The sequence below is a fragment of the Eschrichtius robustus genome, chromosome 20, assembly GCF_028021215.1.
Source record: "Eschrichtius robustus isolate mEscRob2 chromosome 20, mEscRob2.pri, whole genome shotgun sequence".
In the NCBI taxonomy this organism is placed as follows: domain Eukaryota; kingdom Metazoa; phylum Chordata; class Mammalia; order Artiodactyla; family Eschrichtiidae; genus Eschrichtius; species Eschrichtius robustus.
Genome location: NC_090843.1, coordinates 40,530,931 through 40,545,208, shown reverse-complemented (window position 1 = coordinate 40,545,208; position 14,278 = coordinate 40,530,931). Strand labels below are relative to the sequence as shown.

At 53.1% G+C, this 14,278-nt stretch overlaps 1 protein-coding gene across 4 annotated transcripts in view; it reads right to left on the bottom strand.

Moving 5' to 3' along the window:
- The window catches only part of MSI2 (musashi RNA binding protein 2), a 387,038-nt gene that overhangs the window by 36,871 nt on the left and 335,889 nt on the right, over positions 1-14,278 (bottom strand). For 3 of the 4 annotated variants that reach the window (XM_068531153.1, XM_068531154.1, XM_068531155.1), the window contains exon 10: positions 8,606-8,680. In XM_068531153.1, the coding sequence (XP_068387254.1) occupies positions 8,606-8,680 (75 nt within the window). Of the gene's footprint in view, positions 1-3,797; positions 4,969-8,605; positions 8,681-14,278 lie in introns of those variants that run through there. The other variant, XM_068531156.1, reaches the window with a different exon arrangement.

The following is a 14,278-nucleotide window of genomic DNA, read 5'->3' as shown; positions in this document are numbered from 1 at the left end:
GCTGGAGGGAGGTGCAGGTTAGAGGGCTGGTGATGAAGCAGGTGCGTGCGGGCTGCCGCGTCAGGAGGGGCTTCCCTTTACAAGGGAGCGTTTCTGTTTAGAGTGCTGAAACATCTAGCTGCGGGCGCCTGGGACCGTGGGCATGTCAACGGACCCGGGAAGCCGACCATCCCATCCTGGCATGTCAAGAGGGGCTCCACTACCAGTGAGGAGCCCACTACCACTCGCTGGGTGGGCTCCGTTCTGGAACCCAGCCAGAAGCACCGAGCCAGGCAGCACCGGCAGGGCTGAGGACCTACCACGTCAGGGTGTACCAGGGTTCCCCCTGAGGGCATTTCTGGGGTAGGGGGTGAGGAAAGAGCCCCTTACAAACTTAAGTAGAGGGAAGTCCTAAGGTTTAAACAGACACCCAAGTGAGGGGTCATCCCAAGCCACTGGTTTTATGATTCCACCACAGTGGCCCTGGAATCACCTCCCCTGACAGAGTCACAGAGGCTGGGAGGGAGGCCTGTTCCTCTCTCTTCAAGAACCTGACCAGAAAAAGCATAACTTTTTCTGGTGGGAGTACGAGCACAGGTTTCCCGAGTGGGGGCTGAGCGCGAGGGTCTCCGCCACGTGGGTGGGCTGGGGAGGGGTGGACGGAAGGCCTCTGGAGTCACTCCCCGCAGGGGCCCCGGTTATCCGTCCAGGCAGGGCCCCAGGCCTTTGGCGTGGCAGCTATCAGCACGTCTGAACACTTCACACATGTCGTAAACCGGAGACGGAACGGACAGGTGGGTGTGAGCTGGCTCAGGAAGCAGCCCCTTGCCCGTGGCTGCTTTCCCCAGTCATCTGGCATAAGGCAAACTCCTTCCCCTTCCAAAAACTCGGGCTCTCTTCACTCTGCTTTCCACATTCAAGCCACGGCCCTCAGGATAAGACAGACCACTAAGACTTGGTCTTTGCTCAAAGACTAGACGATGTGACCGAAAGTTACACTGCAGAGCCACAACTGAAGATGGGCTACAGCAGCTTCTCCGCCAGAGAGAACAGGACAACCTTGAGCTATGGCACCGCTCCTCAGACCACACCTCCTCCCTCGGTGTGGAACAGAATCATCATCTTTTAGAGGGACCAAAAATCAACCAGCACCTGAGAACCATTCATCATTAGACTGGAAACATGGAAGGCAAAATACGTGGTGAGCAGTTGTGAGTTCCGGATCCAGCAACCATGCAGGCATCACTAATTAACCACAGCTCCCTTTCTGCTGAGCTAAGACTTGGCCTCAAGACCATTCTTAGCCAGTGCTCTGGGAAGCCAGTCCCCATCAGTCAATGTCAGCACCTGTTTTCTATCACTGAGGAGGTAGAAGCACAAACTGGCACTTCCAGAACCAGAGTCCCAGGGTTTCCCCGCCTGGAACCTGTACCACCCGGCTGTTCCCACACAATCATCCTAGGAGGGAGGTGGGAGCACCGAGCCAGGGATGCTAGCCTGACTCTCCTGGCCGCCCCGAGGGCCCTGTGTCTGAGGTCACTTCAGTAGCCAAGGCTGTGGCTCACTTCTTTGGCGGTTGGGGCCGCATTAACCCTGCTGTCCCAGTAGAGCTGAAAGACCCCCAAAGGGCCACAGCCAACCTGAGGCAGGGGGAGAGGAACAGAGCCCAGAGAGGAGGAGGCAGAGAGGAGGAGGGGCAGTGCAGAAAGAGGGGAGCATTCTTTTGAACTCATCCACATGGGTCCCTCACTGGCACCCCCCCACCACCACCTCTCCAAACCCCTTCTGACTCACTTTGGAAATCTGACCGCATCACTCCTCTACCTAAAATCCTCTAAGGGTTTTTCATGTGTTTTGTGGATCAAATGTGAATTCTGGAACCTGCCCCCCTTTCTAACCTTGTCTCCCCTGACCCACCCCCACCCCATTAACTGCTCTTAATCCCTGGGACCTGCACTGCAGCCCCTTTCAGGTTTGTGGCAGAGATTGCTAAGTGTCCCCTAATAAATATTTCACTCTTCTTCCTTAATACCAGAATCCTGTTTTTAGCTGGCACATGGTTACCAGGAATAAACGCATTCCTGAGGTTCCTTTGCAGCTAAAAGTGGCCATGTGACTAAGGCCTGACCAACGGGATCTAAGCAGAGTGCCACACGTAACTTCTAAGAAGTGTTATTAAAGGGAAGAGATGTGTTCTTCTGGGATGAGTACGTAATGGCTGGAGCTTGAGCAGCCTTCTTAGTCTATAAGATGGAGTCTTACATTGAAGAGAATAGGACACAAAGATAAAAGAAACCCAGACCCTTGATAACTGTGGCGCCACATCCAGGCTTCTTTCACATTGGAGAGAAAAAACAAATTCTTATTTTGCCTAGGCATTATTATATTGCATTTTCTTTCTTTTAAAAAAATACTTGATTCAGTGCCTAAGCATGTCATTTCTCTACCTGGGATACACTTCCTTCTCTTCTTTACCCAGCTAATTTTATTTGACTTTGTAAGACCCAGTAGTGGTGTCACCCCAGGCAGGACCAGCAGCCTGTCTTTGTCCCCTTATAGCAGAGAGAGGTTCCCTCTCTCTAGCTAAGCACCTGTCCCGTGATGCTCAATGGGTTTGATCACTGGCTCTCTCCCTCAGCTGGACCATGAGCATCCTGAAGGAGCTAGCCTTATTCACGTCCAGATATTTAGTACCTAATCCACTGCCTGATGATCAGTACGTGGGGAGGGAGGAAGGGAAGAGGAGGGGTGAAGCAAGAAGTCCCAGCAACTCCCTTGGGGATTCTCAATCATTCCTTTCACTGATAAGTAGATCCACCAGCAGGCAGCTTCATCGGGGGTGACGAGGAAGAGAAAACCACTCTGGAGAGTGGTAGAATAAGACCACCAATGCCCACCGTTTCTGAAACTTCCCGTTGTATAGCATTCACCAATTTATAAGGCATGTTCACATATACACATTACCCTAGGTAATTCTAAAAACCTAACTCACTAGGCACTATTAAAATCCCGAGGGCTCAGAGGGCTAAGAGTCACTTGCTCAAGGTCACATGGCTACTATGGGGCCAAGTGGCACCTGGAAATGAGATCTTCTAGCTTCATGTCCAGCAACACAGGTGCCTCCTCGGACCTGCACCATACAGGGGAGTTAGGAAAGCAAGCTACGTGCAAACCACATGTGGGCAGGTGTGCACAGTGCGTGCATGGGCTCACACACACCTGGTGCACAGATGCGAGGGGCTCCAGATGTTCAGTGGCATTTTCACTTGAGGGCAGGGGGCGATGGCAGAGGAAGGGGCGTGGGAGCGGACCGAGCAGCTGCTGCATGCAAACGCTCTGCCACGGCTCAAGGACAGGGCCCCCTCGAGCAAGTGCAGGGGACACGAGGAAGCAGAGAGGGCTGGGGACAGGCGGCAGCCAGGGGGAGTGCGCATGCTTTCAGAAACCGCACTAGGCTGTCACTGGTACCGGTTATTCAGTGCGTTCACCTCCCCCGGAGCGAGAGCAGGACACTGTCAGGCTAAGAGACGGCAGCACACAGCATGTCCGTGGTAAACAATTTATTTTTCTACCTCAGTTGCTTACAGGGGTAAAAATAAAACGGCAATAGGGAGAAGCACAGACGAACTATTTACAGAGATGAAGAAAATTCACAACGGCTAAAACGTCTGTGAGGCAAGCATACTAGGACAAGTTCACCAAAGCAAAGCAATTCATAGCAGAACAAAATAAAGAGGAAAAAAAGCCATACAGATTAAAAAGGAAAAATAGCACTTATGAAAAAGCCTGAGGGAAAATAAAAGGAAAGTAACCAATGATTACATCAAGCGTCTTTAATGAGATGAACACAACTGCACAGGTTGGGTCTAAAGGACACTGACATTCAAAAGGAGGGACTGAATGCATCCGACGGAAGCACGCAGGTCGCTTCTCACAAACCCTGAGCGTGAACAAGGGGTGACTCTTGAGGGCCCAACTGAGCTGTACTTCGTTAATCCAAGAGAGCGGGGAAGTGGACGGCTCAGGATCATTGGGAAAGGAAGCCCTTCTGGGGGTGACCATCGGGGGTACCGACCTGATCAGGATAGACCCTCTGTGTTCGTGCCCTCTGACCCCAGTGGGCCAAGAGGCCCTTGATGCCAGCAGGGAATGCAAGGCCAGCAGGCAGCGAGGTGAGGGCAGAGGTGCTAGGGAAAGAGGGACCCAGTGTGGATCAGTGCCCACGGGGCCTGAGATGTGGTGGCAGCACCTGGGTGCCTCCACTGTCCCTTCCCGAAGACAGGTGTGTATTATTATAGCAACAACCACTGAGGGACTGGCCCCCAAAGACAAAGACAACCAGATAATGTTTATATAATTTTTCTACCAGATTAGATCGTTCACATTAGTATTTATACAATAGTCTCTGTGTGTGTGTGTCTGTGTGTGTGTGTGTGTGTGTGTGTGTGTGTTCACTTCTGGTTCTGTCTGCCATAGGACATAGGTGCTCCAAGTCACATATCCCCAACCCCTGTGGGCACCAGCACTTACAAGCTCACCCATGAAATGCCCCAACAAGCCTATTTGGTAATTATTTAAAATAATTTAATTATTTAAAATAATTAGATTCCCTTGAGGAAGGCTCTACAAAGTTTGTGAGAAGTTTCCCTCTGGCCCCATTACATTCTGGGAGGGTGGCAGGTGGAATGCGTGGGTGGGTGTTCACAGTGCATACGAGAAGCAAACTGGGAGGGGACTGGAGAATAAAATTGCTTTTAAAAAACTGAGAGAAGCATTGAGGACAGGAGTCTTTTCCAAGAATTACAAATGAGAAAAAGAACATTCGTTCCAACAGGCAGCTACGACAGTGTTCAGTGGGCACTGACAGCAGTGGGGTGGCCCCGGCAGGGACTGGGTCCTCTCTCTAGTAATGGTAGCAAACCCCAATTTGTTATGCCTCTCTTAAGAGCTAGTTGATAAAAATTATGTCTTGTGAAATCGGCAAATAGTCTGCAAAGTGAAATAAGAACAGAAATTAACAGATTGAACTGAAATGAGGGTCCAGAGGGGGAAAAAGAGAGGAGACCACCGCTCAGGATCGTAATAAGTCCAGTCCCCACACCGATCCACGAGGGCTGGGCTGGGGGTGAGGGGCACGCGGTGGACCATCTGGGCTTGGGAAGAAGGAGCCACGTCCACGGTGGCTGATCACCACTCAGCCTTTCTGGAAGAGAACTACCCCCCACTCTAATAGTCATCTGAAGCCCATAGCCCCCTTTATTGGAGCAGCTCTCCTTTATTTTCATAGGAGCCTAAAGGTGGGCAGAGACAGGCATTTCTTAACACCAACTGTGCAACCAGAAAGGTCTGCAGCAAGCCCAGGTCACACAGGTAAAGCAGGGACACCAGCAGATGAGACAGGGATTCACAGAAAGGGCCAACTCAGGTGAAGAGGCGGCACCTTCCTGCAGGGGACGCCGGACACTCGGTGTGTGGTGAGGACACACAGGATGCAGACCTCAGCAGCCCTCCAGGACGCGGGTGTCCTTCCGCTGCTCTTAGCTACCTCGCATCACCCCACAGGATGGATTCAGGAAGGGTTGGGAGGGGTGCGGGAGGTACACGCATCACAAGAGAGACGAGGTGGGCAGTGGGTGAAGTGGGCACCACTGAGAACATGGAAAAGAAAGACCACGAAGAAAAGACACCAGGGCACCTTGGTGGTGATGAGACCAGCTGTGCTGACGTCGCTGACTCACAGGCATGGGGAGGGGGTCAGCGGAGCCGCCCTGACAGGGGCGAGGAGAGGGCAGAGTTGGGCTGCCCTCCCCTGGGTCACCCCTCTGCACCCCAGCCCCCTTGGCCAGATCCACTGAAGACATTCCTTACTGGCACGGGGCAAGAGACTCACGTCAGAATGCTGCAAAGCTTCCCTGCCCCTGAGGCCGAGGCTCCAGGAGGAGTCTGGAAAACCACAGGGGCCTACCTGGGCTCTGTGTGCTAGAGTCCTCGGCTGCTGGAGGCTCCTGGACAGCAGACAGAGCTGCCTTTCCACAGGAGGCCACTCCTCCAGGGGCAGGGTCACCCCAAGCCCATTCCATGTCCCTTTACCACCACCCTCCCACCGGCTCTGTTCCCAAAGCCCTGGCTTGTGGTGAAGGGCTAGGCACCTGGGGGACCCCATCTCATCCTACCCAGCCTCGGTTGGTCACTCTTGCATCCCTGTCTATCCTGCATACGTGTTTATCTAGGGCAGACCCAAGGATGCAGGTCCCTGAGACACAATTCAACCAGATATTTCCTGGGCTGGCTCATGGGGCCCCGAGGGCAGGTTCTCAGATGAGACGGGGGCCTGAGCAAGGGGTCCACTGTGTCACCCCTCCCCCAAATTATACCGTGTTAGGATCCCTAACTGTGTGTGCTGGGCCTAGTGCTACACTGAGGGGGCAATGGCAACCTGGTTGTGAAGGGAGGTAGGCTGCACCAAGCGCACAGAGCAGCAAGGCACTCTCTCCGAGCCAGGATGTGTGACCCTGCACATCTTCTTATCCCCTGGGGAGGAAGGTAGGGGAGGGAAGAAGAGGAAAGCCTTCCCCCAAACTACCACCAGCTTCTGGGCTGAGCAGGACAGGCAAGGAATGGAGAACAGGGACGGTGACACACAAGGTCTCCCCAGGAGAGGCAGTGCACGCATGCATGTGCGTGTGGGGACCAAGCACCCCTCATCATAACACACTTCTTCATGTAGGCTCTGGAAGAGCTCCATCCAACAGAACTCTATGTGGTGATGGAAACGTTTTATGTTCTGCACAGACAGTAGCCACTAGCCACGTGGCTGCTGAGTAACTGAAGTGTGGCTAGTGTGGCCGAGGAACTGAATTTTCCATCTTACTTAATTCTCCTTAAGTTAAATTTAAACCTTAGTAGCTGCATGTGGCTAGTGTGACGTACCGGACAGACGGATGCTAGGAAGATGATGGGGTATGGCCGTTGAGACCCAGGCCACCTGGGTCCCAATCCTGGCCCTGCCCCTTACTGGTTGTGACCCCTTGAACAGGGTTTCTACCTCTCCAGGCTTCAGAGTCCCCATCTGTAGAGGGAAAATCTAGAGGAGGTGCAGACCGTGCCTGGCCCGGTGCTGGCTTCTCAGCTTGTGGTGTCTGGTGTCCTGCTTGGAGAGGCCCGTGGCCACCTGAGCTGCCACGTGCAGCAGAGAAGCGGTGCGGAGGGCTCCCTTGGGGCAGCTGAGGATGCTTGCTGAGGGGCCCACCCTGGTGGGGAAACCACCCGGCCCAGGGGACACACTTGTGGGCAAGTCCCCCCACTCACCCCCCTCCACCTGAACTTCTGCTACTGTACCTGCTGTTCTCTTCCGCCTCCCCCGCAATCAGAAAGGTGCACGGACCCCAGCGACCATCCTGCCCAAACCCCTCACTTCCAGAAGACAAAAGAGAGGCCCCGAGATGCTGGGTGACCTGCCTATGGTCATGGGCAGCCAGGACAAGAGCCTAGGGCTTCTGTTGATGATTGAGGATCTGTCCCCCATAGAGCATGGCTCTCAGTGTCCCACATGCCTGCTGACCTCCCCCGACACACCCTTCCCCACCCGAAGCTCAGTCTGAGGCACAGGTGGGACCGGCCCCTCGCACGCCGCGCGCCCGGCCCTCCACTGCCTTCAGAGCGCCGTCCCCCCAGGGCCATGTCCTGCTCGCCTTGCCGCCTCGCAGCTCAGGCCTCCGGGTTTGGCAGGATGACCAACCAGGAGTGGAAGCCCAGCTCCCTAGCGGCCCCTCCCAAGACACAGAACCAAGAGGGCAGAACTCTGCTCCTAGCATCTTTTCTACACCCCCCAGCTGTCCTTAGAACACAGACACCCCCGAGCACCTCAGTACATTCTTGCTGTACTCCAGGTCTGGGGAAGGCTGGCTTCCCCTCTTCTAGGGAAAAGCAAGCCCCATAAAACATCACTTCCTTCACGCCCCTCCCCCATCCCTGCAGGACCACGGCCCCCGCTGCCCCACAGGTTGGGGGTCCCAGGCCTCCCGGTTACATGGGAGCTAGAGCAGCCTGGGCACGTGAGTGGGTATCACCGGGCGCTCTGCCTTGAGTCTCTGACGCCCACATGGAGGGAGGGGAGAATCTAACCACCCCCCCGCCACCATCACTCAGGACAGAGAGCAGACCCAAACCCAAGAGCACACCCAGCAACACACATGTCAGAAGGGCACCGGAGCCGGAGGAGGGGAGGAAGGAAGGTGAGGTCTGGACAGCAAGGCACGTGAATGCTGGGGAGGCACAGGGAGACAGAAAACCCTGGGCCCCAAGTTCAGTCCCCTCCCCAAGGAGAGAGAACCTGGAAGAGGTTTCAGAAAACGGAGGGCAAGCAGAAGGAGGGCTCCTGTCTTGGTTCTTTCCCTTCCCCCTACAAGCCACTCTCAACGACCCGGGACCAGTGAAATACTTCAGTTAATCAGAAACTGGGCTGCATCCTGAGCTGGATACAAGGTCATGTGGATCTGAAACTTAGCACCTGTAGGTCATTTCGTGAATGGATGCATGCGTGAGTTGGTTCTCCTTAGGGGTCCCCCTCCCCCCAATGCAGCCCACCTCCCATGTCCCCAAAGCCCTGGGAGACAAAGCCACTCACCTGGGAACTGATAGCCATAGCTAGGAGCGAATCCAGGGTAGCCGCGGCCATAGGTTGCCACAAAGTTGGGGTAGCCTTGAACACAGAGAGAAAGACCACGTCGGTTAGTGCAGCTGCTTCAGGCTGGGGGAGTCCGAGGGAGGGCGGGAGTGAGACACGGTCCGAGATATTTTCCTCCACAAAATTACTTGTCTCCCGTGGGGGTCTTTACCCAGGGCCTGGGTCACCCCTCGCCCGTGGCTGGGGCACTGCTGTCAGCCTGCTGGTGATTAGCCCGTATTTGGGCCGAGAGACCCCCAAAGCCCACGCACTTTCTTGAACCTGCAGAGTAAATGCCACAGGTTAGCCCCAGACCCTCGGCCCGCGCCGGGCGCTGACATTTGCAGAGCTTACCCTCTATGTACTTTACCTTAAGGCTATTGACAGTAGGAGATTAAAGTCCTTCGCCAGCACCATGGACAGAGCATAAGGAACGCGGGGTGGGGTCACAGTCTAGGGGCAAAACTCGGGGCTGACTCTGTGCCTCTGGAAAAACACTGGGCCCAATGAGCCATGGCCCGGGGGACCAAGCCACGTCCAAGCAGGGACACTCCACCGTATCTTCCCAGGGCCCTGGGAGAACAGGGAGGGCCGGGCTGTACTAAATGTGCACCACAAGCATGAACCCAAAGCCTCGACAGGCATTTCCCAGCAAGCGTGCTCCTTCCAGGCACCCGTCCCAGCGGATTACCTGGGGGTGCTGGCTAACCGAGGGGTGTCTGTGGAGACCGCTGCTGGACTGGGCGTGGGGTGCAGAGGAAAGTACTGGCAAGTTCTGGCGTCCCTGTGGTTGTCTCTGATCAGTTACCAGTTACCAACCCCCCATGAGATGCCACTGCAGCTCCCTACCCTTCGTGGTGCCCACTCAGACCCTAACTCCTCACGTCCCGACTTCTTGAGTTCGGCTACAAAGAAGGCTGGGGTAGCCTTCTGGGACGGAAATTCCACTGGCCATAGGAGACCCATGGCTGCCCCGTTCCCAGCCTGCCAGGCTCCCTTTGCTTCCCTCCGCTCAATATAGAAGAAACTCAGTCCATTCACGCTCTTAAAATACCACCCTGGCCAGCCTGCCACCTACTTTACCACCACCACCATTGCCAGCCTGACTTCTGCTTTGACCTCTGAGCGGGACGCCTGTGGCTGTTTTCGGCTGCCCAGCACCTGAACCCCCTTCTCTGTGTTGGAGTCTTGGAGACAGGCCTGCCTCCCATCATGGAAGCAGAAAGGCCTCCCTCCTGCTCTTGCTGAGCCTGGCAGCTGGGAAGCAGACTGTGAACCTGGGCTGGGCCAGCGCAAGTCTTCTCCAGGTGCCAGCGGGGCAGAGGAGGGCGGACGGTTCAGAATCTATTCTGGCGTCAGCAGCAGAGCCCAGGGTCCATTGGTGGCAACAGTGGCCCCCTAACCAGGTCATTCCTGGGTTGTCCCTTGGTGGGGCTGTGGCTGACCGCCCAGCTCCCCAGTTCCTGCCTGTTCCCCAGCCTTCCTGGCACTTCTGTCCGTTGCCCAAGCCCCTTCCAATAATCTCTTTTACTGTTTATAGCAGCCAGAGTTATTTCTGTTGCTTTGTCACCAAAACGCTAGTAGAAAGCTGCTCTGATGGGCGGGTTTAGGACTGTCTTCACGCCCTCCAACCATAAGGTCGATAAGTGGCGGCTTTCCACATGTTTCCTTGTGGCTCCATACAGCAGCTTGAACACCCTAAACGCAGGCTCTGGGGTCTCATCATCCACTTCCAAGGTGGATTCTCACATGTCACAAGCATTTTCTGACCCTGCAGGTGACGGCTGAAGACCAGGATCATTCACTACATTCCAGCTTGGGTGCAGCATCATGAGTTAGAGTTTGCGGGTCTTCCTGCTGCCTGTTCATAGCGCTTTTATGCTGAAGGGGGTCCAGAAATGGGACCCACCCTCCTTCACTTTCCTCTGCTTGTTGGTGCCACAGCTTTCACCTTGACCGGAAGATCTGTCATCAGACCTAAGACAGAAGTTTGCTGGACTAGACATCAGGAGATGGGTTCCAGCTCTGCCTCTGGCCCAAGGCCATGCCATTGGGGTTCTTCCCTTCCTTCTGGGAGCTTGAGTCTTGCCATCTGCAGAAAGCTTTGCAGGTCCCCTGAAGTGCTGATGGGCCCCAATTCTCAACAGAGACCAGCTGTGGCTCCTTTCCCTCGCTTCGGCCAGAGCCTTTCCAAATTTGCAGTCACAGCTCACTGGCCAATTGATCTGTTTACACCCCACAAGGGTCTTGCCGCTTGCTCTTTCTGCATGAGTTTATTTCCCAGCACTTGGTGCCTTGCTGACAGAGGGATGCCCAGACCAACCAGGATGACCTGGCAGCTTTGTCCTGGCTGCAGAGGAACAGACCCCAGTGAGTTGCTGAGCTCTGGCACCCAACGGGGAAAGAGAGACAGAGGGACAAAGAATAGGGACAGAGACGGGGACTCGGGTGCCTTAAGTGGACACACACATACTGGCTCCTTCCTTGGTATTTATTTCATGGCTGGCCAGCCCAATTCTCCTCCAAATTAATCACCTGCTATCAAATCAGATCTTTCAGCAATAGACTTCTTACCATTATTTCGACAATATTGATTAACGAATTATATGCAAACAGCCAAATCACTGCTGCCCAAGGGCTTTCCTAGTGAAAAATGACTCCTTTGCCTCTAACTTCAGTGCTGGGGGTCTTAAATATTTTAGTGTTAACGTGGCAACAAAAACCTAAGCCCATGTGTCACCTTCGAGACTCCCTCAGGGTGGGTGGGGTGGAGGGTGGTGGAATGCCCAGTCCCTCCCTGATTCGAGTCACCAGTAGGATTCCATTGTATCTGCCTACTTCCTGGCACACTCGCAAGTCTTCAACAGGAATGAGGAAAAGCATGGTCAAGTTCACCCCAGTTTGGGGCCTCACCCCAATCTTCCTGGGCACGTCAAAATTGTCTCCTGTACAACAAAGATGAGAATTTGGCATCGGCCCGAGTGGGGGATATTATCTCCACCCCCCGTCGCCGAACATCCTCTGGGTCGGGCAGATGAAATCATAAATTTATAATACAACATTACTTCAATTTTCCTCTTCATTTACTGCTGTGCAGCCCAGCTCTGCTCCAGCGGCTCACAGTTCCAGCCACATGGGGGAAATTGGCTGGCTGCGTATCAATAGCACATTACAGCAGACCCATGCGGACGCTCCATCAAGCCACATTACGGTGAGATGACCCAGCCACCACTTCCATTAGCAGCCGGGCCCCTCCCTCACTGGCCACTGCACAATTTATTTGCTCCAGTACTCTGGATGCCTGATCAAGCCCACAGTAATTATCTCTTGTCAAAAAGAAAAAAACCAAGCCTTCTGCCTGGATGACCACCTTTCTTGCAGACAGGCTTTCCATGGTGGGAAAAAAAAAAAATCAATCAGAAATCAACAAGAGAATTTGAATTTGCCAGTTGGCTCATTTGGGGCACCCCCCTTTGGGGATGCTGGCAGAATTCTCAGAATTGTGGTTCTATATCTTTGTTCCAACCCTAGAAGATGTTTGCACATGACTCATCCTTTTCCAGGCTCTGTTACTCAGCTACTCAGAGTCACAGAAGACTGCTCCCACCAGGCCCCCAACTTGAAAGAGACGAGAGACAGGGCTGTTTATCCTGGGAGCTGCCAGCGTGTGACACATCTGCTGCGTGGCGTGCAGAGCATTGCCTGGGGCACCACGGTGGCTCCATGAGGTCTGCATACAGGTGCGACACCAAGTGCCAAGGGCCCTTTCCAGGCCATAGTCTACAAGGACGCTGGGCCCCCAGAATCATCTGGAGTTGCAGGGGTTCCTCCAGACCTGTGCTGTCCCATTAAAGTTTAATTTAATTTAAATTACATAAAAAGAAAACTTCAGTTCTTCAGCCGCATCTTAAATGCTCAATAGCCACATGTAGCTAGCGTCCACCATCTTGGGCGGTGCAGATATAGGACCTTTCTACCATCGCAGAAAGTTCTAGTGCATTGTGCTGCTCTAGATGGAAAATGAAGAGCTAAAGTTTGAGTTTCCTCTGTTTACTAGAAAACGGCTGAACAAATGGAGACCTCCTTGGGGATGACCTCAACAGATATTTTGGGGAAAGACAAATCCCAGTTGAAATTACAAATGAGTCTAGGCATGCGGCTATATGTTCCAGCCAATCTCCTTCTGATCAGTGAATGCCAGCAGATTAGAGCTCCTCATCCCTTCCAGACAAAAAAAAAATTTTTTTTTTTGCTTTCATTTCCGAGGGGCTTAATGTTGGGGAACACTGGGTCAGGATTTCACAGCGCTGCTAAGAATGCCTCTGGCTTTCTTCAGCTGGTCAGCAATGTCTCTCCACTTCTCGGCCCGCAGGGTGAAGCTTTCCTTCAAAGCCTCAGCAATGAGGTATTTCTCTGTCACTGCTACCAAACATGTTAAAGAGTGTGTGCCCAGCAAGGTCAAGATAGTTAGAGGCAGTAGGATTATACGGCTGAGAAGGCCAAGAGGAATCAGATATATCAACAATAATCATGTTTGCTTTTATTAAGAAGTCCACTTTCATTAAGAAAAACCAAACAGATTCTAGTGCCCTGGGTGGGTGAGGCAGTGAACAAAGTCTGAGAGCTGCAAAAATACCTTTCCTAAGGGTCTTAGTTGATTTTGGTTTTGTCTAGCTCAGAGGCAGGGAGACTGACCTAACGATGACTCCTCCTCTTCTCTCGTACACTTTCTTAAAGGAATTCCCATTGGGCTGATTATTCCACGATTCTGTCAAAGGCTATGAAAGCTAAAACCAAAACAGCTGTAGGTTTCCTCCCAAGAACGTTCGCTGCCACAGCAAGAGAGATCAAGAAAGAATAACTGCAGCTATACGCTCATCAGCCTCCCTTTGATGAGACCTCCCGAAGTATGGAGAAAATCTTAAGGGGTATTTAAAAATTAGTTCCACAGTTTCCAAGTCATTTATAGACCAGTGTGTCTGCTGTCTCACTAGGATGTCTACTCCCTGATATCAGACTTCTTTCTCTGGTGCCTCCTCAGCATCTAGAACAATGCCTGGCACTTAGGAGGTACTCAATAAATATTTGTTGAATGAATGGAATTAAAAGCTTTAATGGCTTACAGTCTCACTTCTAAAAATCCCTAACAGTGTTATGTATTTTTCTGCTCTTTCGACAATAAAAGTTTAAATCGCTGAAACCTCATCTCATTAACAAACTTAAAAAAAAGCGTTTCTGCGTGAGCCAAGTCCATCAGCCAAATTGTTGGTGGTGGCAATGGTGGTGATTCTAGGACTGATATGCAGGCCTAGTGCACCACAGAGATGGTGACCCAGGTGACTGATGACCCAGGTGACCCAGGTCAGGCCGTCTTGCCAAAGGATTAGACTTCACTGGTGACATCACTTTAAGGAAAGAAGCAAGAAGCAAGGGCTTCAGTTATAGTACAGCAGATGGCACTCTCCTCGACCAAGAGTCCAGAGGCCCAGGGTGCCAAACTGTGCCAGTGGGTGAAAGAGAGGGCAGCCCTGGGAGTTTCTGGCGAACGCATCAGAGAAAGCTCGGTGAAGAGCCCAGCCTGGCTGGGGAGGCAACAGGCCAACCAGATCATGAGACTGTGAGTTTGTTCCCTGG